This window comes from Stylophora pistillata, chromosome 7, assembly GCF_964205215.1.
Source record: "Stylophora pistillata chromosome 7, jaStyPist1.2, whole genome shotgun sequence".
NCBI classification, from domain to species: Eukaryota; Metazoa; Cnidaria; class Anthozoa; order Scleractinia; family Pocilloporidae; genus Stylophora; species Stylophora pistillata.
Window position 1 is genome coordinate 2,875,764 of NC_142525.1, and position 25,872 is coordinate 2,901,635.

At 39.6% G+C, this 25,872-nt stretch overlaps 2 protein-coding genes across 2 annotated transcripts; both read left to right on the forward strand.

The window, feature by feature from the left end:
- Positions 1–39: 39 nt before the first annotated feature.
- Positions 40–17,995, forward strand: LOC111345208 (uncharacterized). The gene is made up of 5 exons (XM_088726933.1): positions 40–217; positions 916–1,614; positions 2,395–2,577; positions 3,962–4,045; positions 15,060–17,995. The coding sequence occupies exons 1-5, from the start codon at positions 175–177 to the stop codon at positions 17,270–17,272; spliced, it is 3,222 nt and encodes a 1,073-aa protein (XP_088583059.1). The 5' UTR covers positions 40–174; the 3' UTR covers positions 17,273–17,995.
- LOC148726155 (NLR family CARD domain-containing protein 4-like) lies at positions 5,341–7,568 on the forward strand. The gene has a single exon (XM_088728541.1). It carries the CDS (start codon positions 5,341–5,343, stop codon positions 6,637–6,639), a length of 1,299 nt encoding a protein of 432 aa, XP_088584667.1. The 3' UTR covers positions 6,640–7,568.
- Positions 17,996–25,872: the final 7,877 nt, after the last annotated feature.

Here is a 25,872-nt window from a genome sequence, read left to right on the forward strand (position 1 = left end):
TTCATAACTCTAAAATTTACACATTCTATTGTGCACTAAGTGAGTTTAATTTAATTTTCTCTTTATTCCAAGAAAAATATAGACATTATACAACTCCGTTAATGAGAATGCGTGCATGGATCCTGATACAGTAGCACACAACAAGGAGCTTCTGTCTGAAACAGTGGAAGGAAGATGAAGAGAACATTAAAGGATAAGCTCAAGGAGACTGCAGGAGGTATGCCAAGGCTAATAGTGTAAACACATGGCCTCTTTTATTGGGATAATCATGTGTACTTTGTTGTGGGAGCCATGGTGGCCTAATGTTTTGTGGGCTGGACTCAGAGTGGAGTGGTCTGGTTCTATGGAGACCTGGCCAGATTATGCATAACTGTGTTAAGTTCTTGGGCAAGAATTTTCACTTTCACAGCTCCTCACTCGACCCAGGAGTATAAGTGGGTGCATGGCGGTGAATTATTGGAGAGGCCTGATGAAATGCTGGGGGTGAGCCTATAGTTGGGAATTTTTGACAATTCCAAGGAATTCCCAGAAAACTGGGAAATACAGTTCAAAAGGGTAAAGTACTACTACATGTAGTTGCAAGAAGCTATGGAAATATTTTGACACCATGGAGAGGGATGTACAGACTAGGAAATAGATTAATACTCTACTAAAAAAGCGTTCAGATTTGTCAGTATCCTGTTCCCTGGAACCCACCTTTGGAATGCAAAAGAAATAATTACTGATTTTTTAGCTCTATTGACTCCAGCAGCCACTACCTTATAATCTCCTTCTTGCCCCAAAAATTAATGTCATCTGCATGAATCATTGTTAATTCACGTTTGGTTGACTAAGAGTGACAACTTGGTCTGTTTATGATTGAGGACTGGTTTAATGACTAAACGTCTTCTAATGAGGTTGAAATAATGTTTGTAGGCAAAATCAGAAGTGGATGGCAAACAGACGAGGATAATGGTGACCCACCGGAATGCAGTGTTCATCTCCCAGACCTGTCTGACCTTCTATCTTCAGGTACAGATCAATGCCCAAGCCAGCCAGATGTTCTTTTACTGACTGTGAAAGACTGTGAGTTCTTAAGTTGCTATGCATACCTGCAGAATCCACTTAAACGCTATGTTCATGATCATGGGTATGTCTACTTTGGCATAGTTTGTGATGAAGAGCATGAGCATGCGAAAGTTGCCTTGATGAAATGCTATGAGGGCTCTGTTGGTCCTGGATGTTCTTTAACTGCTGTAAAAGATGCTGTCACCTGCCTTAAGCCCAAAGGAGTTATTTCTGTGGGATATTGCAGTGGCCTGAACCGTGAAAAAGCCAAACTGGGAGACGTGGTTGTGTGTGCAAAGCTCACAACATATGCACCAAAGATGGTTTTGGATACTGAAGAGCAATCAACTGGAACAAGAACTGTTGTCAGCCGAAATTTCCTGAACCTCATCAAGAATGTTGCTGATGGGTGGAAAGCACCACTGAAAAATCCTGAAACACGAGAAGTGGAAGCACATGCGGGTGGCGAGTTTTTAAGTGGTCCAGAGAGGATCAGTGCAGATTGGCAGCGTGCAAAACTCCTTGAAGCATACCCCCAGGCTGATGCAATTGAACTGGAAGGAGAAGGTGAGTTGGGTCATGGTTCTGCCCCTTCTCATGTTTGAGTAATACATGTAGCATGTTGACTTTAAAATGTACCATTAGCTCTCTAATTATCTTAAGATGCCTGGGTGCTGGGATTTTAATTGTGATTAACCGTGTGACAGGTAAATACTCCATAACCATAGCACATCCTGTCTCTGCACACTGAACCCTTAATTACACTTAATATTAATGGTGGCAGACATATCATATAATTATAATTTGCCAGGCATTTTTGCAATCTTGTATCGCTTCACCAACTGCTATACTGAGCTTGAGAAAGTCCTGGGCCTTACCTGAAATGTCTTCTAACATACTAGATCAGCTGCAAATGCAGGTAATTGTGAGCTCCAGGTTGATTACCTATAAAAGGGTCATTGTGATGTATTTTTGGGGACTACATTCTGCACCCAGAAGTATGTATGGATAGCAGTTAAATTTAAAGGAAACAAGGTGAAGCATACCTTATTGTGAGAGATATCATGTGATGGACTAGCAGCCCATATCTCTGAAAAGAAGGAATCGTTTCACTCTTTGGAAAGTGGGATAATCTCTAGCAATGTGGGCCATTAAGTATGCTCGCTAGAGTGCACACAATTATTTGGATTATCAGCCTAGAGAGCCTTTCACGGTTTGGATTATTTTAATCGCTTTTAAAGGGCAGTAGATTGGGCAACAATTTAACCTTAAAAAGAAATAAGTAATTGAGTGGTTATCATCCTAATTACTCTGACATATCTAGCTTTTTTCTCCTTTTTGTTACAGGAGTGTTCACTGCTGCATTTGATCTTGGCATTGAATGGCTCCTAGTAAAAGGTATCGCAGATTTCGCTGATGGTAAAGACACCAAAGGTTCTTGGAAACGTTTTGCAAGTATCATGGCAGCTTCTACTGTTTTTCATTTGCTGAGAGATCCTAATGTTTTTAAAGACTGGCCTCATTACAAAGGTAACAGTAGTTTTGGGTAAAATCTTGTTTTCCATGTCACTTGTTTTGTATTTTCAGTTGTTTTGGATAGTTTTTATCATTTATTTATTTAATCACTTTCACCGGAGTGTGGTGAGGGTCGCACAACGGAGCGAGGCTCCAAATTAAGTGCGCCCAATATCCCACCCATCCCACCCTAGGGGAGGAGATCCATCACACAGTAATCTCGTGTGTGTGAAATTAACGTCTCCTACCCCAACCCTGCAAGAGACAGGACCTCTATTTATTCGTCCCTATCCGATAAGACTAGAATATCGAACCATTTCTTGATGTTATATAAAGGTAGCAAATTCCTCTCAATTATTCTAAGACCCTGAGTGTTGGTCCAGCCGGGCCTCGAACCCTCGACCTCCCGCACAACAGTCCAGCGCTCTATCCATTGAGCTAACCGGGAGGCGGTTAATCAAATTCTATGGAAATGTTTATATGCTGCTGGTGTTTTGTAGATGCAGTCTGATAATATAGGATAGCTATTGAATCCCTGCATAGGCCTTGATTTTGTTCCAGACATAAAGTATTCAAAGTATTGGGTCTTTTTACAGGAACACAGATTAAGTTGAATTCTTTGTTAGAACCCCACGGAGATGACCTTGGTTAAATGGCTTTTTTCGAGTTTCTGGTAACTTTGCCCAAATTGAATTTAGGCTCATTTATAATACATTCCTTACTTTAATTGATCTCCATAAATGAACATTCTGTTTACAACTACGAACTTACAACAAAGTTATGTGTTGGAACTCTCCTTTGTAAAAAACATTAGAAGTGGTTTTGAAACGCTGAAAACCGTTTCATGTACATAACTGAGAATTCTGCTACTTTTGAAAGTTAGGAAGGTATTCTTTATGATCGGCTATAAAAGTCAAAGTGAGTTACCTGTGCACCACTTGATCTCACGTTTTGTTACAACTCCTTCAAGGTACTGAGCTGGTGGTGCGATGGGGTAGTGGCCGTAAAGGAACAGGTGGTATTCTAAGGTGGGGAGGGGGGGGGGGAAAGGGGCTTCTAATGTCTTAAGTGGCAAGGGGTCTCCTTGGCCGCAGCTCACCTCCGTGCACCTTAACTCGAGGACAAAGGAGAGGAAGGAAGCACGATAACCTGGACTACATTGTATTGCCCCCTGAAAATCTCTTTAGTGCCCTAAGATAACCTTGGTGGAGGAGCGTCTTTGAGTTTGTTGCCAATTTTTCTAATTTTCATGTTCTTTACTGACAAGGGAAGCGGATAAGATGAAAGATAAACCTCTCCCAAAAAAAATTGATGTTTTCTTTCTTAATGTTACCAAGTTAGAAATACCATGTTGAAATAAACTCAAGCTACAAATGTACATGTTTGCTATTAATACTAGGTTCAAGTAAATTTCAAATGATGAAACGAAAATCGGATGACTTGACGAGCGGGCTTCCACATAACAAGAGACCTAGGATGGAAGGTAAACGTTTTTTATGTTGTAAATGTTAATACAAGTATATGTATGTTCTGTGAAGTCAAAAGGAGACACAATTCTTTATTAAATTTCTGGGGGTGATCATATCACCTAGAACCTCATGGAAAATTCAACTTGACAACGGGTTAAAGATAGATTACAATGTGATGCCAGAGAGGCAACTTGAGACACATTCTTTTGACAATGGTTGGGTCTCGCCTGCACTGGTAGCAACACAAAATAGAGCAAACAGCTACAAAGCCAAATGTCGTGTCTTCTTCCGCCAAGAATAACAACGAGTTGTTTCTTTAGTTTATTCTGTAGGTCTCTTGATTTAAGGTTTTCAAGTGTAGTCACGAAATCTCGAGTTTTTAGTCCGCGTTTTGGTCCGAGTTTTGGTCCGTGTTTTGGTCGGAGTTTTGGTCCGATTCCATGGGAACTTCCGGGTTATAAACACAGCAGATGGGTCCCATGATCAAATTAGTTCTCTACAAAATTACAAGATACATTATCCAATTTAAAATGACTGCACTTCGAGTAATATTAATAAGGACACTTTCTAAATGGATAATAAGAAATATTTTGGATTAATATGAACATTTTTCATATCTATCTTGCCTTTTATTGATTTCTTTTCTTCTTTCTCATCTCTGCGTGATAAACAAAACAATAGGTCGCTTGGAGCGATGAATCGGCTTTCGGCGACAACATTTTTGTAGATGGGCGTGGGGATTTTTCTCTCTTAATGCTGTTTTATGGTGTCATTAAGTATGGAAAAGCTTCAAAGTGTTCAATTCAGGCGTCAACCATGGGTTGAAGGCGTAAATTCCGTAAATAATCGAGTCCGCTTTTTGTGCATTGTTGGCTGGAGTTTTCGGAACTGAGCATATTACGTTGACCGGCTGTACTAGAAGTTGGCCGAAACCGCAACATACTTCTATATCTCCATACTCCTCCAACCTACTCTAGTTGGTTAGCTTGAATAAATATATCGTTGGGAAGAAATTGGAATTTTGCGCTGAGCCCAGATTAAAGTTGCATATTTACGGTCATGACGGCAAAAGCAAAGTAGGTGTCAAACTGAAGAGTAATTTTCAGTGTAAAAAAAAAAACGGTTGAAAAAGAAAAACGTATATGCTTTGCTCTCACAAAGGATCGATCTAAATACGCGAAGCAAAAAAATTCCTCAAACGAGAGTTTTGTGAAAAGACGAGTAATTCAATTGGTGCCATTTTTGATGAGCGGCGCTGTTATAAAACAGGCCTTTGAAGTACTGAAGCGATTTGCGCTTGGAAAAAACCATGTTTTACAATATTTCGAAAAACCAGTGTGGTATCTATAGTTTGACTCGACACCTTACGAGAACTATTTTTATTAGAGATGGTTATGATCCCACTGGAAGGATTGAGAACATTCGCCAACTCTATAAAACCCGCGAGGGTACGACAAACCTCCTTCCCTGGTGTGAAGACTTGAACTTTTCTTTTGGAGACCTCTACACCAGACTTAAAGTCATCTACAAAGAGAAAACGAGAGGAACAGCTACGGAACGAGTCGTCACGATGTCTGAAATCTTCAACCCGCACGAAGAATGTGAAGAGCCAAGAGTTGTATTAATAGAAGGGAAGCCTGGTATGGGAAAGACAACTTACTGCAAAAGAATTGTTTTCGACTGGGCCACTCAAAAACGCGCAACCGGAAATTACTTCGCAAAATTCCGCATAGTGCTTTTGATTAAATGTCGTGAAGTTCAGTCTGACCTTTGGGAAGCCATTGATGATCAACTTCTACCTCGAGATATCGGTGACGACCAAAGAAAGAGATTCCTCGACTTCATTCGCCACAATCAATCTAAAGTTCTCCTGGTACTCGATGGATTGGATGAAGTTTCTGAGATGAAGCTACCAATGTTTTCAGCAATTATTCAAGGCCGAGCGCTGCCAAAATGTCGCGTGGTTGTAACTGCACGGCACGAGGCTGGAGTCAAAGTTCGAAAATACTGCGACACGCTGATAGAGGTGGAGGGATTCACTGAAGAAGATATGAAAACCTTCATCAAAAAGTACTTCAGAAGGAAGACAAACCTGGCCGAACAGCTTATCGGACGATTGCATGACGATAAAACCTTACATGAAATTTCGACGAATCCTCTCAACATTGCGCTTCTTTGTCTGGTCTATGAAGATTTGAGAGGTGTATTTCCTGAAAGCAGAAGTAAGCTGTACATGGACATAGTGGATTGTATACTAAGAAGATACAGAGCAAAGAAACAACTTTCAGAAGTCGAAGAGGACCCTGTTGGACTTTACGAAAGCCAACTGAACCACCTTGGCTCGATAGCTTTGAAAGGTTTATTAGAAGACAACTTGGACTTTGACGACAATGAGCTTGGAAAACACAAAGGAAGTGATCTACCAGAACTTGGATTTCTCTCTGTTCAGCCCGGAGGCAGTAAACTCCGAGCTACTAGACGTTATGGCTTTCTTCACAAGACTTTTCAAGAGTTCTTCGCCGCCTTGAATCTCGTTTGTCAGCTTATCAATAAGGAAATTAGCACGGACAGCATAGCTGTTGACAGACGATATCGCCACGAGCTGTAAGAAGTGCTTCTATTCACATTTGGCATTCTAGCCGCACGGTGCGAGGAAACAGCAGAGAACCTTACGAAAAGTATGGCGACACAGTTAAACCGGGAAGTCCGGAATAGGGAAGCCGGAAATAGTATGACTGTTATATAAGAGTGCATTTATGAATGCAAAAATGAAAATTATTAGAAGACAACTTGGACTTTGACGAGAAGGAGCTTGGAAAAAAAAAAAGGAAAGCGATTTACCTGGATTTGCATTTCTGTTAGTTCAGCCCTGAGGTAGTAAACTAAGACCGACTAAACGTTATGGCTTTCTTCACAAGACTTTCCAACAATTCTTCGCAGCACTCTGTCTCGGTTGTCAGCTTATCAAGAAATAAATAAGCACAGACAGCATAAATGCTGACAGACGATATCGCTATCAGCTGAGAGAAGTGCTTCTGTTTACATTTGGCATTCTGGCAGCGCAGTCCCAGGAAAAATTCATCTCTAGAAATGTTATTTCTGAACGGAAATAACATTTGTGAAGCTGGTGCTGCTGCTCTGGCTAAGTAATTATTTGAAAGAAAACACATCTCTAGAAGTGTCGAATTGACCTTTGAATTATTTTGGTAATTCTGGTGCTGCTGCTGCTCTGACTGCTGTGCGAGAGTGTCATCCATCTCTAACCGAGTTAGATGGGCTTCCCCTGAAATTTTATACTCTGTGCTCTGACCAATTTTAAGAAGTGATAATGTAGCGAATAATCAGGGATTCGCGGCTCTTACCCTAAGCAGGGTAGATCATGGTACAGTAGCTTCTAATTATCGATATAAATATTAATGCAAGACTTATGTAGCATCTATTCACTAAGATTATTTAATTTAGTAAGAGCTTCATTTGAACGATAAATGTACTTCTTAAGACTTTTAACTGATGTAAATAAAAGTATTTTCAGCAGAATTTCAAGGTTTCTCCATGTATTCTCTATGTGTGTTTAGTTATTTTTTTCCTGCATTCTTCCGGAAAATCTGTTTGATCTCGATGCCCCTTCGTTTTCTGTTTCCTTACTTCATGTCAACTTTTTTGCTTGAGATCTTTTGGAAATTGACGCAATTGGTTCAATGTGGTATGTATGCTGTAGGAATTCGGTTTTACTTTGGTAATGATTACTGGATGAACGAGTGAATTGTCTTGCTAATTGAAAAAAGGCGAAAGGAAAAAAAAGAGAAAAAAAAGGACACTGGCGGCAGCCACAGATTATGCAGGTGTTCGAACTTTCCCTACCCTACCCTACTCATCAGATATTGTCAACTGTTAATTTTATCAGAGAATTTCTGGGAAAAGAATTGGAGAGGAAAAGGAAGAAAACATGGGGAGGGGGAATTCAAACCCGGGATTATAAAACAGGTTCACCAGACTTAAAATAACATAAAGGGAATGGAAAAAAATGTGCGACGATGGAAGAGGATGAACAAGAGAGGAAAAACTGCGGTAAAGTTATGTATGTCACAAGTAGTCAAAAGACGTCTATGCATAATGAATCAAAGATCACGGACTCGATCAAACAGGGTTGTTCGGGTAATCCCGCGCTAGAATAATATTTTTTTCCGAAAGCTCCTTACGGGAGTTACCCCATGACATCGAAACCCGCTTGAGATATGGCGGACATGGCGCACGGGCTGATCAATAGAACACGCTGAAAAAGAAAGATTGTAAGATGAGGTCATTATTAAATTGCCTTGGAGATCAGTGGATTCTGTAGTAGCCCAGGTACCCCCACCCCACCCCACCCCGCTAAGATAAGGTGCGGCTCTTGACAGGGCTAGGACCTAGTCTCGTACCCAGACCCTAGAGGTAAACGAGAGGATCTGGGTAATGGATTAGTCAGGACCTTCCGGGTGAATGAAATGAAACTAAAATGAGTGAATGTGAATGAAATGGCACTTTCATTTCACTGTCGGACAGTGAAGCGAATCGTGATGGCGCTAATGCCGAGTCTCCTTTTCCGTTGTTTTTCTCTTTTTTTTTTGCCTCATTTAAGAACTCTAGCCCAAGTGAAAAGGTGGGAAAATTGTCTTCGTTTTGGGACTGGTGGGCCGAGTCTCTGTTTGTATCCATTATTGTAGCGAAATGTATTAGTTTTTCCCCGCGCTAACCATGGCCACTCGGGCGAAAAAGAGAAATTTCTAGCGAAGCGGTTTGCTCACACTATCAGCATACACTATCGGGACTTTGAGCACGCTTACGTATACTGAATTTGATTGCGCGGCTCTGTGGCAAAAATAAAAATTGCTCTTTGAGGCAAAAGAAGCAGACTTTGCTTTATCGTTTTTCTAGAAGTGAAAATATCATCCGGGAAATCTAAGATAGGCTGATCGTATTAAGCATGAAAAACGGGATCTCTTCTTACGTTATCAGTTATTGTCAATTTAATCTCAGTGGGGAGTAGTACGGTTGACGGTTAAATCTTATGGCCTTTGACAGAAGAAGTTTCTTAGTAGGAGGAAGATGTTTCTTATTAGATATTTCTTATAAACGGAAATAAGATGTTCTAGAAGTGCCTGAATATTATCACAGGATCAGTCTTAACTTCCCACGGCAGTGAGGAGCGTAATATAAATGAACTACAGTGTAAGCAACATGAAAATGAGAAAAAATTAGAAAAAACCGCGACAAACTCTTGGAACAAACTCTTCTTCGACGAACTTAGTACTGTTTGACATTCAGGGAATGGCTGCCCAGGTCCTACAACCTTTCTTGAAGACGTTGCATGCACACGATAAACTCGGCCACAATCTTCACCGCCACCGAGCTGCGAAAATTGGCACATTTTGGCGTACAACAGAACAATTGAGTAATTTCTATTTTTCCTTACTTTTTTGTAACCCAATGATGATCTGAATTTTATCTTATTCTAAATTTGAACCCAACGAATGATCTAATTTTTAACGCAATGAATGAAAATGCTAAATTATTCTGTTTTTTAAGATATTAATAAGATAAAATCGCACGTGATCTTATTTAGATGAAACAATGGGACAGTAAAGGATGTGCAACCTAGGGTGAGAAGGAGGAAAGGGGCTTCTAATATCTTGAGAGATAAGGGGTCTCCCTAGCTACAGCCCACCTCCATGCACCTAAACACTAGATAGGAGAAATGGAAGGAATGGAACCATTTTAACCTTAATAACATTGTATTGCCCCCCTAAAATTCTCTCTACCGTCCTAAGATGACCCTGGTGGAGGTGCTTCCTAGAGTTTGTTGCGGCTATTTCTAATTTTCATGTTGCTTACACTGTAGCTCATTTATATTACGCTCCTCACTGCCGTGGGAAGTTAAGACTGATCCTGTGATAATATTCAGGCACTTCTAGAAGGCTTTGCACTTCTTTCCGGTTTTGAGTTGATGATGTTAGAGACACGTTATGGTTATGGTTACCTTAGATATTTGGGTTATGATCGTTGGATCCTAGGCTGTTCATGGGCCAAACCATTTCTTTCTTTCATTTGCAGTGCTAATACACTAATACTTTTAACCGAATTACGGTCTTTTTGTCCAATAGTCTTTTCGTCCAAGTCTTTTCGTTCCAAAGTTTTTTCATCTAGGTCTGTTCGTCTAAATGTTAAGTCTTATCTGGGAGCATTTAAGTAACTTTTAGAAGGCTAGATAAGGCTATATAAAGAACTTATTAGTGCGAGCCGTTGCCATTTTGGTTTCGATAGCTCTTACTAACTGATCCTCGTTTACAATTTCAACATCGTCAATTACGATAAATACACAGAGATGTTTATTTGGGGTCATTTTTGGGTTAGGTTTATTTGTTAATCATTTTTGGTTAGTTTTACTTCTTTATCATGTTGGAATATGTTGTTGGTTGTATCGGACACTAATTGATGTTACCCATAGTTGTCTATTACGCACAATAGACGCTTAACAACAAGCCTAATATTCCCATTTCTTCTGCGCGAAATAATTAAACGGCAAGTCTTTACTTTTGTCACTATTTGATAAAATATATCTTGTTACTACTTCATTTAAAACAATGTTACAACTTTGACGAAAAGACTTGATATTGGACAAGTGGACCAAAGACTTCAGATGAAAAGTACTTAGACGGAAAGACTCTTGGACGAAAAGACCGGATACTCTTTTCATTGGCATGTACTTAAAAGAGGTGGGTTGTTACTCCACCCTCATGACAATGAAATAAAGTTGCATTATAAAAATAATTTGTTATTCGATCCAGTGTCAATGAGGGTAGCTCTGAGGGGACTGCCTGCATGAGCTCCTTACAGACCTCATTGATAATGCGCTCAAGGTAGAAATCTGTCCTCTTCCAAGAACATCGTTCTTTAATACGAACACCAATCCGGCAAACCGTTGAAGCGAAGGTCTTTGCCTTCACTGGTCGCAACACAAATAGAAAAAAGAGCTAAAAAGCCAAATGTCTGTCTTTTCCCGCCAAGAATAAGTACGAAACGTTCCTTAAGTTTATTTTGTAAGTCTCGTGAGTTATGTTCTCTAGGTGCAATGACGTGATCTCGAGCTTTTGGTCCGTGTTTTCATCGTTCCTCCCTTGGAGGTTTACATGTTCTTTATTTTTCTGTCGCTGTGGTGCGGGTACTTTTCAATTCAAGGGCCATAGGCGATGTTCTCAGCTCGAGAGCGCTGAACGGCCTTTTTTCCTGCATTAATTCCTTTTTTCCTATTTATTCCTTTTTTCCTATTTAGGTCCTAAGGACTGAAAATACGTCTCACTCGTTCGAGCTCTTTCTTCCCGCGTAACTCTGCTTACACGTATATTTACTCCAAATGTATGCTCAATGTACACCCATCATACCCTACTTAGTTGCATCTTTGCTTTGGGTTTGACATCTATCGTCCAGTTTTCCCGTTAAATGTTTTAATGATGTTTTGATGATGTATGTACGTGTTCAAAGCCCAAACTCGAGTCACGAGTCGTGAACCAGAATCTTAGGGTCGGTTATTTACCCGAGGTCTAACCCAAACCCCGGTTTTACGCAAACAGTGAGCCGCAGGGATTCTCTAAGTGACGGTGGATTTAACTCAATAAATTTCCATACATTGCTAACTTTCCACCTTCTTGACACTGTCAAAAATAAATGTTCAGATAAAAGATTCAACTAAAATGAAGATGGTTTAGATGGCAGTTTTGTAAAAAAAATGCTAAACTTCGTTTAAATAACCAGCCGTGATGAAAAGTCGTTATTGGTTGGCTAGCTAGGAGTGGGCGGGGAGAAGGAAATGAAGGATTTAGGGGGGATCATAACATGGTTTTCGGGAGAAATCAAAGGGAGGTCAGTCGTCGCCAAAAAATGCAAAAGGGGAACTATAGAAAACCTTTTCTTTTTTCGACGACTTTACAATTTATTAAAAGAAAAAAAATAGGCGGGCGTGATTAGTTTCCTTGTCAAAATTCTAAACTGTATCAGAGCTACTGTAATTTTCGATGCAGCGTTCGGTGGCCTTTACTTTTGGTGCCTCAAGAAAGGGTGCCTGTGCAAAACAAGCTCATTAGGGATAGGGCGCTTATTTTTCTTCTCAGAAACAGAAGAATATGCAAAAAAAAAAAGCTTGAATTGTTCCATTAATATAGAAGACTACAGAACAGACTTGTCCAGGGATCCTGCAAGACTAAAACTACCGACAAGGCAATGGTCGCAAACGAGATTATTCGTTTGAAGAAACTGTGCACTCACGTGGTTACCGTTTTCTGTAACGAGGCTTTAAATGAGAACTGAAAGGAAAATGAACTACGGTTGATCTCGTTGCAAATATACTCTAGCAGTGCCATCACTGAAACAGAATCGGGGCGCTTAACAGAACATGAGTGCTTATCCAGTAGGAGTGCTTATCAGAATAGGGGCGCTCATTAACAAAAACCAGATTCGAGAGGGGCCCTTCTTAGAGAAGGAGAACAAAGACGCTAAATCAATGATTATGGTACTTTGCCATGCCTGGGAAACATTTTGCGAAATGGGTGACGATAGCTCAGATTGGCTGTAATTGACTCATCTTAATTTTAAAGGCTCACGGAATGTGTAACATTTCTTAAGCTAACCCATGTTCTTCTGTATTTTAAAATGCGATAAAAAAAGCCTGGACTCCCATTTCTGTGCTTCACAACCTTTTAGACAAATTTAATTTTTTGACTGGGTAATAATTGAAATTGCTGGGGCTGATTATACCACTAAGAACTTCGTGCAAAATTCAACTTGACAACGGGTTAAGAGATATATTACAATGTGAGGCCAGAGATGCAACTTGAGATATTATTTTGACCTCGTTGGGTCTCGTCTATACTGGTAGCAACACAAAATAGGACAAACAGCTAAAGAGCCAGATATCGTGTCTTTTCCCACCAAGAATAAGTAGGAAAAGTTTCTTAAGTTTATATTTTCCAGGTGTAGTCACGAAATCAGTCGAGTTTTTGGTCACGTTGTTTTCGTTATTCCTCCCTTGGAGGTTTATCAATTCTATATTTCTATGTCGCTGTGGTGCGGAGGTTTTTAAATTCAAGGGTTATAGGCGATGTATTCCGCTTGAGAGAGCTGAATGTGCCCTTTTCTGCAATTATTAAGGGCTGAAAATACTTATCACTCGTTCGAGCTCTTTCTTCCCGTGTGACTCTGCATACAAGCTTATTTACTCCAAATGTATGCTCAATCTACGCGGATTGAGCCTCAGTTAGTTGCATCTTTGCTTTGGGTTTGACCGTCTATCGTGCTGTTGTCGCGTTAACTATTTAACCTTTGACCCAAATCTAATTTTGCGAATCAATAATAATTGACAAGTGGTAGCTTCCATGGATCTGCGCGTAAATTTCGTGTAAACTGAAAAGTTTTCTTCTCTGATTTTGTTGATAGGGTGGCCATCGGAAAGACTTCGAAATATCAGATATATATCACAGTTCAAACTATGTCATAGCGGTAACTTCTTTAGTATGTCAGACACGTTTTGAAAAATTGCTACTCATCATAACAATCAAATAGAATGTCAATCAAAACCAAGTCACACCCGCCAAACGATAAGATTTTTGCTCGATAGCACTTGATTTTAAAAGGATTGAGAGGCACACGATATTCTTACAATTACTTCGAATTATCCTCGATGCCTTCTAGTTGGGGTCTTTTCTATAGTCATCTATGTTCAAAAAACCGCCAGGCGGCAAGAAGCTGAAAGTAGGATCGAGAAGCCACTCACCGGCTGCGCCGTGGAAAACTACCAGGCCGATTACAAACTACAAACTATAGCGTCAGTTTTGCGCGTAGGAGAGAGGAAATTTTCATTTTGAAATAAATACAACTTGGTAAAACTTGATTTTCGGACGATCTCGTCATTGAATTTCGCATGATTACGTTGCGTGACACAATATTAATAAAGTTTGTAAGCAGTTCCTTTCACTTTATAAAGTCTTGAAAAATCGATGAAAATAATAATCTACTTGGCATATTTAGTGTGTTTTCGTGAATATACTATTTTCTGGCGATTTCACGGGAGCTTTTGGATAATAAACACAGCAGATGGGTCCTTTGAATAAGTTAGTACAGTATAAAATTAGAGAATACATTATCCAATACAAAATTAGTGCACTTCAAGTAATATTAATAAGGAAACTTTTTAAATGGATAATAAGAAATATTTTGGATCAACATGACCAATTTTCATATCTATCTTGCCTTTTCGTGATTTCTTTTCTTGTCTCTCTTTACTGCGTGATAAACATAACAATAGGACACTTAGAGCGATGAATCACCTTTCGGCGGCAACATTTTTGTAGATGGGTGTAGAGATTTCTCTCCCCTAAATGCTGTTTCATGGTATCATGAAGCATGAAAAAGCTGCAAAATGTTCAATTCAGGCGTCAACCATGGGTCGAAGGCGTAAATTTCGTAAATAATTGACTCCGCTTTTGGGCATTGTTGGGTGGAATTTTCGAAAATGTGCATATGACGTTGATCGGCTGTACAAGAAGTTCGCCGAAACCGCAAGATATTTTTATATTTCCATACTCCTCTAACCCATTTTAGTTAGTTTGAATAAATATATCATTGGGTAGAGGTTGGAATTTTGCGCTGAGCCGATGTAAAAGTTGCATATTTACGGTCATAGTGGCAAAGGCAAAGTAGGTGTCAAATTGAAAATAATTTTCAATGTAAAGAGCCGTTATAAAAGAAAAACTTAGGTGATTTTTTCTCACAAAGGATCGATCTAAATGCGCGAAAGAAAAAAATTCGTCAAACAAGAGTTTTGTGAAAAGACGAGTAATTCAATTTGTGCCATTTGATGATCGGCGCTTTTAAAAAACGGACCTTTGAGCGCTGAAGGGACTTTCGCTTGCATGGAAAAAATGTTTTGCAATATTTCGAAAAACCAAGGTGGTTTCGACAGTTTGACTTAACACCTGACGAGAATTATTTTTATTTTAGATGCCTTTGATCCCACCGAAATGATTGAGAACATTTCTCAACTCTACAAAACCCGCGAGGGTACGATGAACCTCCTTCCCTGGTGTGAAGACTTGAACTTTTCTTTTGGAGACCTCTACACCAGACTTAAAATCACCTACAAAAAGAAAACGAGAGGAACAGCTACAGACCGAGTTGTCACAATTTCTGAAATCTTCAACCCGCACGAAGAATGTGAAGAACCAAGACTTGTATTAATAGAAGGGAAGCCTGGTATGGGAAAGACAACTTACTGCAAAAAGGTTGTTTTCGACTGGGTCACTCAAAAACGCGCAGCCGGAAATTCCTTCGCAAAATTCTGCATAGTGCTTTTGATTAAATGTCGTGAAGTTCAGTCTGACCTTTGGGAAGCCATTGATGATCAACTTCTACTTCGAGATATCGGTGATGACCAAAGAAAGAGATTCTTCGACTTCATTCGCCAAAATCAATCTAAAGTTCTCCTGGTACTCGATGGATTGGATGAAGTTTCTGAGAAGAAGCTACCAATGTTATCAAAAATTATTCAAGGCCGAACGCTGCCAAAATGTCGCGTGGTTGTAGCTGCACGGCAAGAGGCTGGAGTCAAAGTTCGAAAATACTGCGACATGCTGCTAGAGGTGGAGGGATTCACTGAAGAAGATGTGAAAACCTTCATCAAAAAGTACTTCAGAGAGAAGACAAACTTGGCCGAACAGCTTATCGAACGACTGGATGACGATAAAACCTTACATGAAATGTCGACGAATCCTCTCAACACTGCACTTATTTGCCTGGTCTATGAAGATTTGAACGGTGTATTTCCTGAAAGCAGAAGTAAGCTGTACATGGACATAGTGGATTGTATACTAAGAAGATACAGAGCAAGGAAACAACTTTCAGAAGTCGACGAGGCGGACCTTGTTGTACTTTACGAAAGCCAACTGAACCACCTTGGCTCGATAGCTTTGAAAAGTTTATTAGAAGACAACTTGGACTTTGACGAGAAGGAGCTTGGAAAACACAAAGGAAGTGATCTACCTGAACTTGGATTTCTCTCTGTTCAGCCCGGAGGCAGTAAACTCCGAGCTACTAGACGTTATGGCTTTCTTCACAAGACTTTCCAAGAGTTCTTCGCCGCTTTGAATCTCGTTTGTCAGCTTATCAAGAAAGAAATTAGCACAGACAGCATAGCTGTTGACAGACGATATCGCCACGAGCTGAAAGAAGTGCTTCTGTTCACATTTGGCATTCTTGCCGCACGGTGCGAGGAAACAGCAGAGAACCTTATGAAAAGTATGGCGACACAGTTAAACCGGGAGGTCGAGCAAAGGGAAGCCGAAAATAGTATGACTGTTATATTAGAGTGCATATATGAATGCAAAAATGAAAATAATTTCCATGTAAAATTGGCCCGCGCTCTTGGACCTTGTCTTCAAATTGAAACCATTACTGTTTGGCCCACATTAAGATTAGAGGGGGCTAAAACTATCTTACTAACCAACATTCTTAGAACAAATACAAGTATGACAGCGTTGCATTTGTTTGGTAATGAAATTCGTGATGACGGTGCCGCTACTCTCGCTAATTGTTTGAAAGGGAAGACATCTCTGAAAGAGTTGAATTTGTCTGTCAATAAAATTGGTGATGACGGTGCTGCTGCTCTGGCTGAGTTTTTGAAAGAAAATAAATCTTGGGAAACGTTAGACTTGGGGGAAAATGCCATTGGTGAAGCTGGTGCTGCTGCTCTAGCTGGTTGTTTCAAAGAGAATACATCTCTGACATATTTGAGTTTGAGTTATAATAAAATTGGTGATGACGGTGCTGCTTCTCTGGCTGAGTGTTTGAAAGAAAATAAATCTCTGCAAAGGTTAGACTTGGATGAAAATGACATTGGTGAAGCTGGTGCTGCTTCTCTGGCTGAGTGTTTGAAAGAGAATACATCTCTGACATATTTGAGATTGAGTTTTAATAAAATTGGTGATGACGGTGCTGCTTCTCTGGCTGAGTGTTTGAAAGAAAATAAATCTCTGCAAAAGTTAGACTTGGATGAAAATGACATTGGTGAAGCTGGTGCTGCTAGTCTGGCTGAGTTTTTGAAAGAAAATTCATCCCTGAAAAGTATAAATCTGAACAGAAATAACATTGGTGAAGCTGGTGCGGCTTCTCTGGCTGAGTGTTTGAAAGAAAACATATCTCTAACTGTGTTGTATTGATCTCTAATTAACAAATGGTAAACACCACAGCGTACACTATTGAGTTATGGATGCACGCGGGAGGTTGCTAAGCACGAAAGAAGCGTAAGAGTCGCTCGAGGCGATAGCCGAGAGTGACTCTAGCTTCTTTCGTGCTTAGCAACCTCCCAAGTGCATCCATAACTCAATAGTGTACGCTGTGGTGTTTACCATTTGTTTTATAACATAACATTGATACATTGTAGCTAAAGAGTTCCCTTTTATTTAACAAATCTTACGTGACCAGAAAAAACAAGCGCGCGCGGAAAATAGTCTTTGCATTTGCTCACGTCAGCAGCGTACACCCATGGGCAAATGGGAGACGCTAAATTGACCAATCAGAGCGCGCGCTTTACTTTGGTTATGTTATAAATTACTTTGGTAATTCTGGTGCTGCTGCTCTGACTGCTGGGCAAGAGTGTCAATCATCTCCAACCGAGTTAGATGGGCCTCCCCTGATATTTTATACTCTGCCTTCTGACCAATTTTAAAAAGCAATAATGTAGCGAATGATCAGCGATTGACGACTCTTACCCTAAGCAGGGTAAATGTACAGTAGCTTCTAATCATCGATAACAATATTAATGCAAGACTTTGGTAGCATATATTCACTAAAATTATTTACTTTAGTAAGAGCTCCATTTGAATGATAACTGTATTTCTTAAGTCTTTTAACCGATGTAAATAAAGGTATTTTCAGCAGAATTTCAAGTTTTCTCCAAGTATTCTCTATGTGTGTTTAGTTTTTTTTTTTTCTGCATTCTTCCAGAAAATCCGTTTGATCACAATGCTCCTTAGTTTACTGTTTCCTTACTTCATGTCAACTTTTTTGCTTGAGATCTTTTAGAAACTGACGCGATTGGTTTAATAGGGTATGGATGCTTTAGGAATTGGGTTTTACTTTGGTCACGATTACTGGATGAACGAGCGAATTGTCTTGGTAATTGAGAAAAGGCGAAAGGAAAAAAAAGAGAGAAAAAGGACACTGGCGGCAACCACAGATTATGCAGGTGTTCAAACTTTCCCTACCCTACCCTTCTCCTCAGATATTGTTAGCTGTTAATTTTATCAGAGAATTTCTGAGAAAGGAGTTGCAGAGGAAAAGCAATAAAACCTGGAGAGGGGGAATTCAAACTCGGGATTGTAAAACAGGTTCACGAGCCTTTAAATAACATGAACGATTGGGAAAAAACGTGCGACGATGGAAGAGGATAAAGAAGAGAGGAAAAACAGCGTTAAAGTTATGTATGTTGTAGGTTTTCAAGTGTAATACAACGGCAATTTCACGAGTCAGGTAAAGAATTTTCCTTGAATCGCAGAACTTAATAAAAGAAGGAAAATCTATGAAACTACAGGAACATTGTTTTTATCGTGAGCGCGAAACAAGAGAACAAGAGATGCGAAACAATATCACTTTGCCTTGTTTTCAACTTGCAATTCTACTATGAATATCTCGCTTCGATAACCAATAAGAATGCGAGATTTAACTCAGTTATGCGGTTCTATCTGTAATCATTGCGATCTCAACGTCCGTGTAACGCAGACAATTTCGGAGGAACTGGCATTATCGCTTGCCCGTCTTCCTCTGGAAGCGCCTTTAATGTAAACAGGGGCTCACGAGTCACTTTATCTGCAAAATTAACTCACGGAATGTCACGTTACAACGAGATCAAAGGTAACTATGAAGGTAACAAAAGAACATTCAGTAACGATTTTACCTCGCGTGACTTTATCATTTCTCTGACTGAAGCAGAGAAGTTACTACTTTCAATTTTTCTGTTCTATCTTCGTGTTTTTGGGGGCTGATCAGTGCACGTGATCTCGCTGTTAAACTACGGACCCTTACTTGTATGGACATGATCAAGTCACATCTCTCGCTCAAAATAACTCTTGTAGAAAGGTTGTCAGTTCAAGGTACAAAGAATATCGTTTTCATCGAGATTTTGGTCACGAAGTAATTATTCTTCCACAACGTCAGCCATCGTCAAATTAGCTTTCCATGTGTAAATTTGAAATTAACTTACTTTGTATCTTTTCAGAAAGTCATTCCCTCCACGACGTTACAATTGAAACATGGATCTACTTTAAACACCAAGGAAGTAGAAGAGACTCTAAGCGGCTTGATAGTTAAGTCTGGTTGCTTACTAAAAGAAATAACACTGTTTGCTAACGGCGTAAAATCGTACAATAAGCATAATACGAACTGAAAGAAATTACGCCGTAAGTCTTGGGGAGTTGAATCGCGTTATTGCACTTTTTTCTCAATGTTGAATTGGTGTCGAATGAAAGTAGAATAGTTGGCTCATCAAATTCATATGCGGTTCCCTGTGATTATCATTCTGGTGGAGATAAATCCAGAATCTCCGCTTGTTTGCATGCCAGCCGTAAAATCAGCCTACAAGTTCTAAAATATCCACAACAGCTTCTGCGAGAGTAACAAAATCTTGACCTAAAATACTGATTCATGTTTTTCCGTCCTGAATTGCAGATATTTATATATTTCCATGTAATGTGTTCTATTGAATGAATGGCGTTCCCCCCCCGCCCCCCTTTTAACTTATTTTGTTATACTTGGCTGTGCGGAGCGAAGGAAATTAGAACGAACACTACTCGATCGTGTATTTCACCAGCGAACAGACGCGCGTGCAGCGTGAAGTTCGTGACAGCTGTTGTGCATAAAACGGGAGAGGCGTGATGCTCGCGGCCCTCACGGGGTCTCTATAGCGGTTTACTTTTTCATCACTATTATTGCTGTCTTAGTGGCTAAGGTATAAGTGCCAACAGACAAATTTACATTGAGCTATTTTTCCGGCGACCAAACCAGCAATTGCAGCTTCAAGTTACCAGAATTATTACTCTACCTTAGTTTTCTGTCTTTCAATCTCGTGCTCTGATGGTCCGGCAATGATTGGCTGGTTACGCTCACGCTCTTTAAAGCAAACATCCTCGATTAGTTCACTTTTTCGTCGTTGTCTGGAAGCACAACCAGTTACGCAAACAGGAAAAGATTCTTCAGGTCCATGAGTTACTTAATTAATTAATAAATAAATACAGTACAGTTAACTGACGGAAAGTAACTTTACAACGAGATCACAGGTAAGGGAAACAATATCACGCCTAACTAGAGGCAGCATCCCTCGACCTAAAAACAAATTTCACGTAAGTTCACCTTAGATTCGTTGTTTTGTTTTTTTTTTTCATCAATTCACAGAGAAATTTCCAGTTTTAACTATAAACTGAGACCATTACTCGCAAAAGTGAGTTAAATGAGATCTAAAACAACTGTGACGGCATCAGGTTTGTCTGTAACTTAATGATGTGAGGAGCATCAACGTCATCACCTTTCAACTCTTACGTTTCATCTTCCTGTGTTGAGACTGCATTCATTCCACGTTCTTTCGCTTTTAATAGACAGGCCTAATCTATAGATCTTTCTTGACGCAAAATGAGAGTATGTTTGATCGTGGACCAGTCCGATTGCTGTCCCTATGCATGTATTTATCCTTGTGCTGTGATATGCTGAATGAATGGCAATTTTCCCATTGAGTTATTACTTAGTCAGCTTTGTGAAGCAAAACCAAGTAGAACATGCATTATTTGTGTATTGCACTACCGCAAGGCGAGAGGCACACGAGGAGCGTGGAGCTTTCACAAGCTGTCACGCTTTTGTCATGCAATTGGCTGACGGGATGTAACTAAAAAAATAAACTAGAATTGAGATAACGAAAGTTTCTTTCCCTTAAAATTTTCATTTTCATAACTATATGCAGCATACTTCAGTGACTCACAACTGAATGAGGCTAGTGTCCGGTCACAATTAATTCGTTGTTTGTTTCATATCAAGCAGGAGAATTTTGGTAGTTTAAAATCATACATTTCTACAAAGTAAATGAAAGGATAGTGAAAGTTTTCGAGCATAGGTAAAGCTGATTGTTTCGCTATATATATAAATACAGGTACGCAGAATAGTTTGACCAACATTCAGGTGATAACACTAGTGCTGCAATTAGATATTTAACGACAAGATAGCTTTCGTGAGGTTGATGCTGACTTGATTTTCGTTCTTTTCAGGGATTCGTCCATTCTGTAAAGTTACAAATTACGGCATGCAGAGGTTAATGTCACTTTCAGGTTTAGAGGGAACCTTAAACGTTTAAGGTCGGCTGTAATTTGTTAACTTTTTTTAAGTACATACATTTTTGCAAACTTTACATCCTCCAGTTAAAGACAGTGAACATTTTTATCCTAAATCGCTTGCATGCAGACTGCATTGAAAGGTACAATTTAAATTGTTAGGGCACTTTTTAGAGTTTCCTAACTTCAATCAACAACCTTTTTTAGTCTTGGATGTTTTTTAGAAGTCCTTTTGCTAGGCGGGAAGAAAATTTTGAAACCCCTATCTTAAATGACAACAGAACAGTTTTATGGGCCCTTTAAGTTACCGGGACCTTCGAGAATGGGCCCCTGCAGAAAAGTAATACGGTAAAACGTCCATTAACCTCCCCCCCCTAAAATAAGCCACCCCCCTCTAATGAGCCCCCCCGCCCTTATCTTTAGAGGAAGAAACAAATTAAGCCCCCCTTTCCATTAAGGTAACTTAAAAAGGTTTCCAAGGAAACTCGGAAAAATGTTTCTTATAAGTATCTGTCACGATCTGACACTGTCAATTTGAGAGGCAAAAAAGCGCATATACACTTTTGAATAAACAACAGTACTGGCAAGTACCGCTACTGGCTTGTTAGCTCAATTGGTAGAGCGCTGCACTGGTGTCGCAGAGGTCAGTGGTTCGAATTCTGTAAAGGCCTGAGTTTTTTCAGATCTGATCTTCACTATTGCGTAAATAGTGCTGCGAGGATCGTGCACAAGTAAGTACTGGTAATGTAAATACACACGGGTAAATTGACCATAGCAACGATCTTGGAAAAAAAGAAACACTCAAAGATCTCACGGAAAGTACTGCTGATTTCCGATTAATCCTCGAGGATTCACGTCCGTTAAATTTTGTGTGAGTCTGCTTGTTTGTTTTCTGCAATGGCGTGTGAAAATTGTGTCAGTTTCCACCGAAAAACTGAAGTCAATTGAGAAGCTTTTTCTAGCCAGACACAAGGGGATTGAATGCGACTTTCACCCATCGAATTCGTTCGCTTTCTGTTGTGAAACTCACTGTAGAAATATCTAACCCTAACCCTCACCCAAATTCAAGGGACTTGTTAAGGGATAAACAAAAGTGTATTTACAGAAGATCTCAAAACTTTCCTTAAAGTTCCACAAACGAACAAATTGTTCGGAAGAATTCATATATCATATGAATGAGAGTCACATTGATTAATTTAATTGTTAATGGCAAGTACTTCTCATTTTAACTTTCTCAGTTACTTTTTGGGAGGGATTTTTTTAGGCCGCGTTACAATCTTCTTAAAGACAGTTTTAGTACCCCAAAATTTATTTAGAAATCAATTTTGGCGGAAAACCAAAGTGATCTGAGTGAAAAGGAAAAGAAAGAATTAGCGTTATTTATTGGCAAAAGGTCGTGATCGAAGTCTTGGCTTAAAAATGCTTTCTAGCCGGTAAAACAAGATATGTTTGTGAAAAATTTTAAGAAAGCCTAAGATGTTCTGCAAAGCGACTCAACACGAAAAGGATACCTCCCGCTGAGAGCCGGCTGGATAGGAGATTACTGCCCTCTGTCTGAACAAATCAGATCGCAGAAATTGTAGAATACAGCCCGCTCACGAACTGAGGAAAAAATCCAACAAAGTATTGCGATTGTTCATAACTCTAAAATTTACACATTCTAATGTGCACTAAGTGAGTTTAATTTATTCAACGACCTTGTGAAAGACACCAAATGAATCGACCAAAAGCAGAAACACACACACATTGATGAAATATACTTAGATAATCAATTGACCAGGATCAATTAATAACTTTCTCTCAACTTATTTAATATGAATATTGAATAAATATCTAACACTCTGAGATGATGCATTTGAATTCATTGCTCATTCATCATCGGGTGATTGAGAATCAGAAAATTATCTCAAAGTGATAGTTGATAGAATCCAAAACATTTGGGCAACACCAAACTGTTTGGGGCTGCGTCGGTGGGAGTAACGAAATAATTTGGATATATCAACAAAGTTGAAATGGTAAATTGGCCACCGTAATGATTACAAAAGCTGACGTTTCGAGCGTTAGCCCTTCGTCGGAGCGAATGATACTTGGTTTCTCAGCCCGACGGAATTAGAAATTGTTCGCCAGTAAATTAAGCAATTCGATAAACGTGATTTTAGAAGTTGCTTCGGAAGCGGCGGGTTTTGCCCATAACGAGTTTCGCACACAAAGCGTTTCGCCCAGACCTAGACCATAATTGAAAGATAATTTGGTTATATCAACTAAGTTGAAGTTCTAAATTGGCCACCGTAACGAGTAAAAAAGCCGACGTTTCGAGCGTTGGCCCTTTGTCAGAGCGAGTGGAGAGTAGAAGCCTATTCAAGGGCGGCTTCGATATTTTGAAAGCCATAGTTTTCATGTGTGAAGTGGTCAATTGTGTCTTTTGTGACGTCTATCGGAAAAACAGTTTCTTTCGAAACTATCAGCCTTTATTCAAGTATCATTGGTTATGACCAGAATCTCGGTCATGACTTTTTTCATTTGTTGGCTCTAACAAGAGCCGTTTTATGGAATCTATTCGGACCTGATTTCACAACTTGCTCTAGTCCAGTTCATGTTCCAGCGCGTCCAGATTCGTCAGTGTTGAATCGATGGTCTTTTTGACATCATGGTACTCCTTGAAGTACTGCTGCAAAACTATTTGGGCATCGTAGTGAATAGTTGAATCTGCTAGAACATCTAGTAGATAGAATACACAGCATCTGCTGTCTATTTTCTACCGATAACTCGACTAATTCTAGACGCATTGTACGTATGGAGTCAATGATAAAAACAGCTTCAAAGTTGTCCATAGTTGATCTAAAACACCTCTGAAGGAACGTGCCACAAATAATATTATCTTAGTGCGGACTTCTTAGGAAAAAACTCGGCAAAGCGTGCGGTATGAAAGTTCTAACTAAAAATAAATTACCGTCTTGCAAAAATATCTCACCCTTTCACTTGTCAATAGAATTTGAAAACAATTGCGCGTGGAACATAGAAAATGGTTTCACCCAGAAGTAGGCCTCCACTGTAACTCGAAAAACGTTGACCCAAGCATGCGTATGCCCAGAACGAACGTTGAGTAATGCCTTGAAAAACGTGACTTTTCCTGACACCATAAAAATGTTGAAACGAACAAGTTGTTTCTTTTACTAAGAATCAGGCGGGGACTGGAGGGTAATTCAAGCACGAAATACAAAAGAGCCGTTTACAAATCTTTATCAAAAAAGTATGACTGATTTTGGTTTTATCTGCAGCACTTACTCTCTCGAGAAGGTCGCGTTGGTTTTGTGTTGAAGCAAATTGAACGCTGTTGAAAGCGTTCATTTTTCTGACTTGGCTAGGTGTGCGGTGTGAAAGTTCTAACTAAAAAGAAACTACCGTCTTCCAGAAATATCTCACCCTTTCACCTGTCAATAGAATTTGAAAACAATAGTGCGCGTGGAACATAGAAAATGGGTTCGCCCAGAAGTAGGCCTATTTCCGATAGACGTCACAAAAGACACAATTGACCACTTCACACATGAAAACTATGGCTTTCAAAATATCGAAGCCGCCCTTGAATAGAAGCCGCATTATTTTCCTTTTGAAAAAAAAAATAGAAGCCGCATTATTTTCCTTTTGAAAAAAAAATAGAAGCCGCGGCTTCTATTCAAGAAAAGACGGTATGTATTTCTTACGACTCTCGACCTTTCTTATCAGAAATGATTGTAGTCGGATTAGAGATTCTTATTCTGTTTACCCAGTTCTTTCAATTATGAATAAAGGCTGAAAGTTTCTAAAGAAACTCTCCATTCGCTCTGATGAAGGTTGAAAAGTTAAAGGTTTAAAAGTTTCTAAAAAAACTCTCCACTCGCTCTGACAAAGGGCCAACGCTCGAAACGTCGGCTTTTTTACTCGTTACGGTGGCCAATTTAGAACTTCAACTTAGTTGATATAACCAAATTATCTTTCAATTATGGTCTGGGTCTAGGTCTGGGCGAAACGCTTTGTGTGCGAAACTCGTTATGGGCAAAACCCGCCGCTTCCGAAGCAACTTCTAACATCACGTTTATCGAATTGCTTAATTTACTGGCGAACAATTTCTAATTCCGTCGGGCTGAGAAACCAAGTATCATTCGCTCCGACGAAGGGCTAACGCTCGAAACGTCAGCTTTTGTAATCATTACGGTGGCAAATTTACCATTTCAACTTTGTTGATATATCCAAATTATTTCGTTACTCCCACCGACGCAGCCCCAAACAGTTTCTTTCGAAACTATCAGCCTTTATTCAAGTATCATTGGTTATGACCAGAATCTCGGTCATGACTTTTTTCATTTGTTGGCTCTAACAAGAGCCGTTTTATGGAATCTATTCGGACCTGATTTCACAACTTGCTCTAGTCCAGTTCATGTTCCAGCGCGTCCAGACTCGTCAGTGTTGAA

What these genes read in the sequence shown, in the direction of transcription:
- LOC148726155 (XM_088728541.1), top strand. Translation starts at nt 5,341, where the DNA reads ATGTTTTACAATATTTCGAAAAACCAGTGTGGTATCTATAGTTTGACT.
- LOC111345208 (XM_088726933.1), top strand. Translation starts at nt 175, where the DNA reads ATGAAGAGAACATTAAAGGATAAGCTCAAGGAGACTGCAGGAG. An exon ending in GCTCAAGGAGACTGCAGGAG is followed by an intron (nt 218 to 915) that starts GTATGCCAAGGC and finishes TAATGTTTGTAG; the next exon opens with GCAAAATCAGAAGTGGATGG. An exon ending in AATTGAACTGGAAGGAGAAG is followed by an intron (nt 1,615 to 2,394) that starts GTGAGTTGGGTC and finishes TTTTTGTTACAG; the next exon opens with GAGTGTTCACTGCTGCATTT.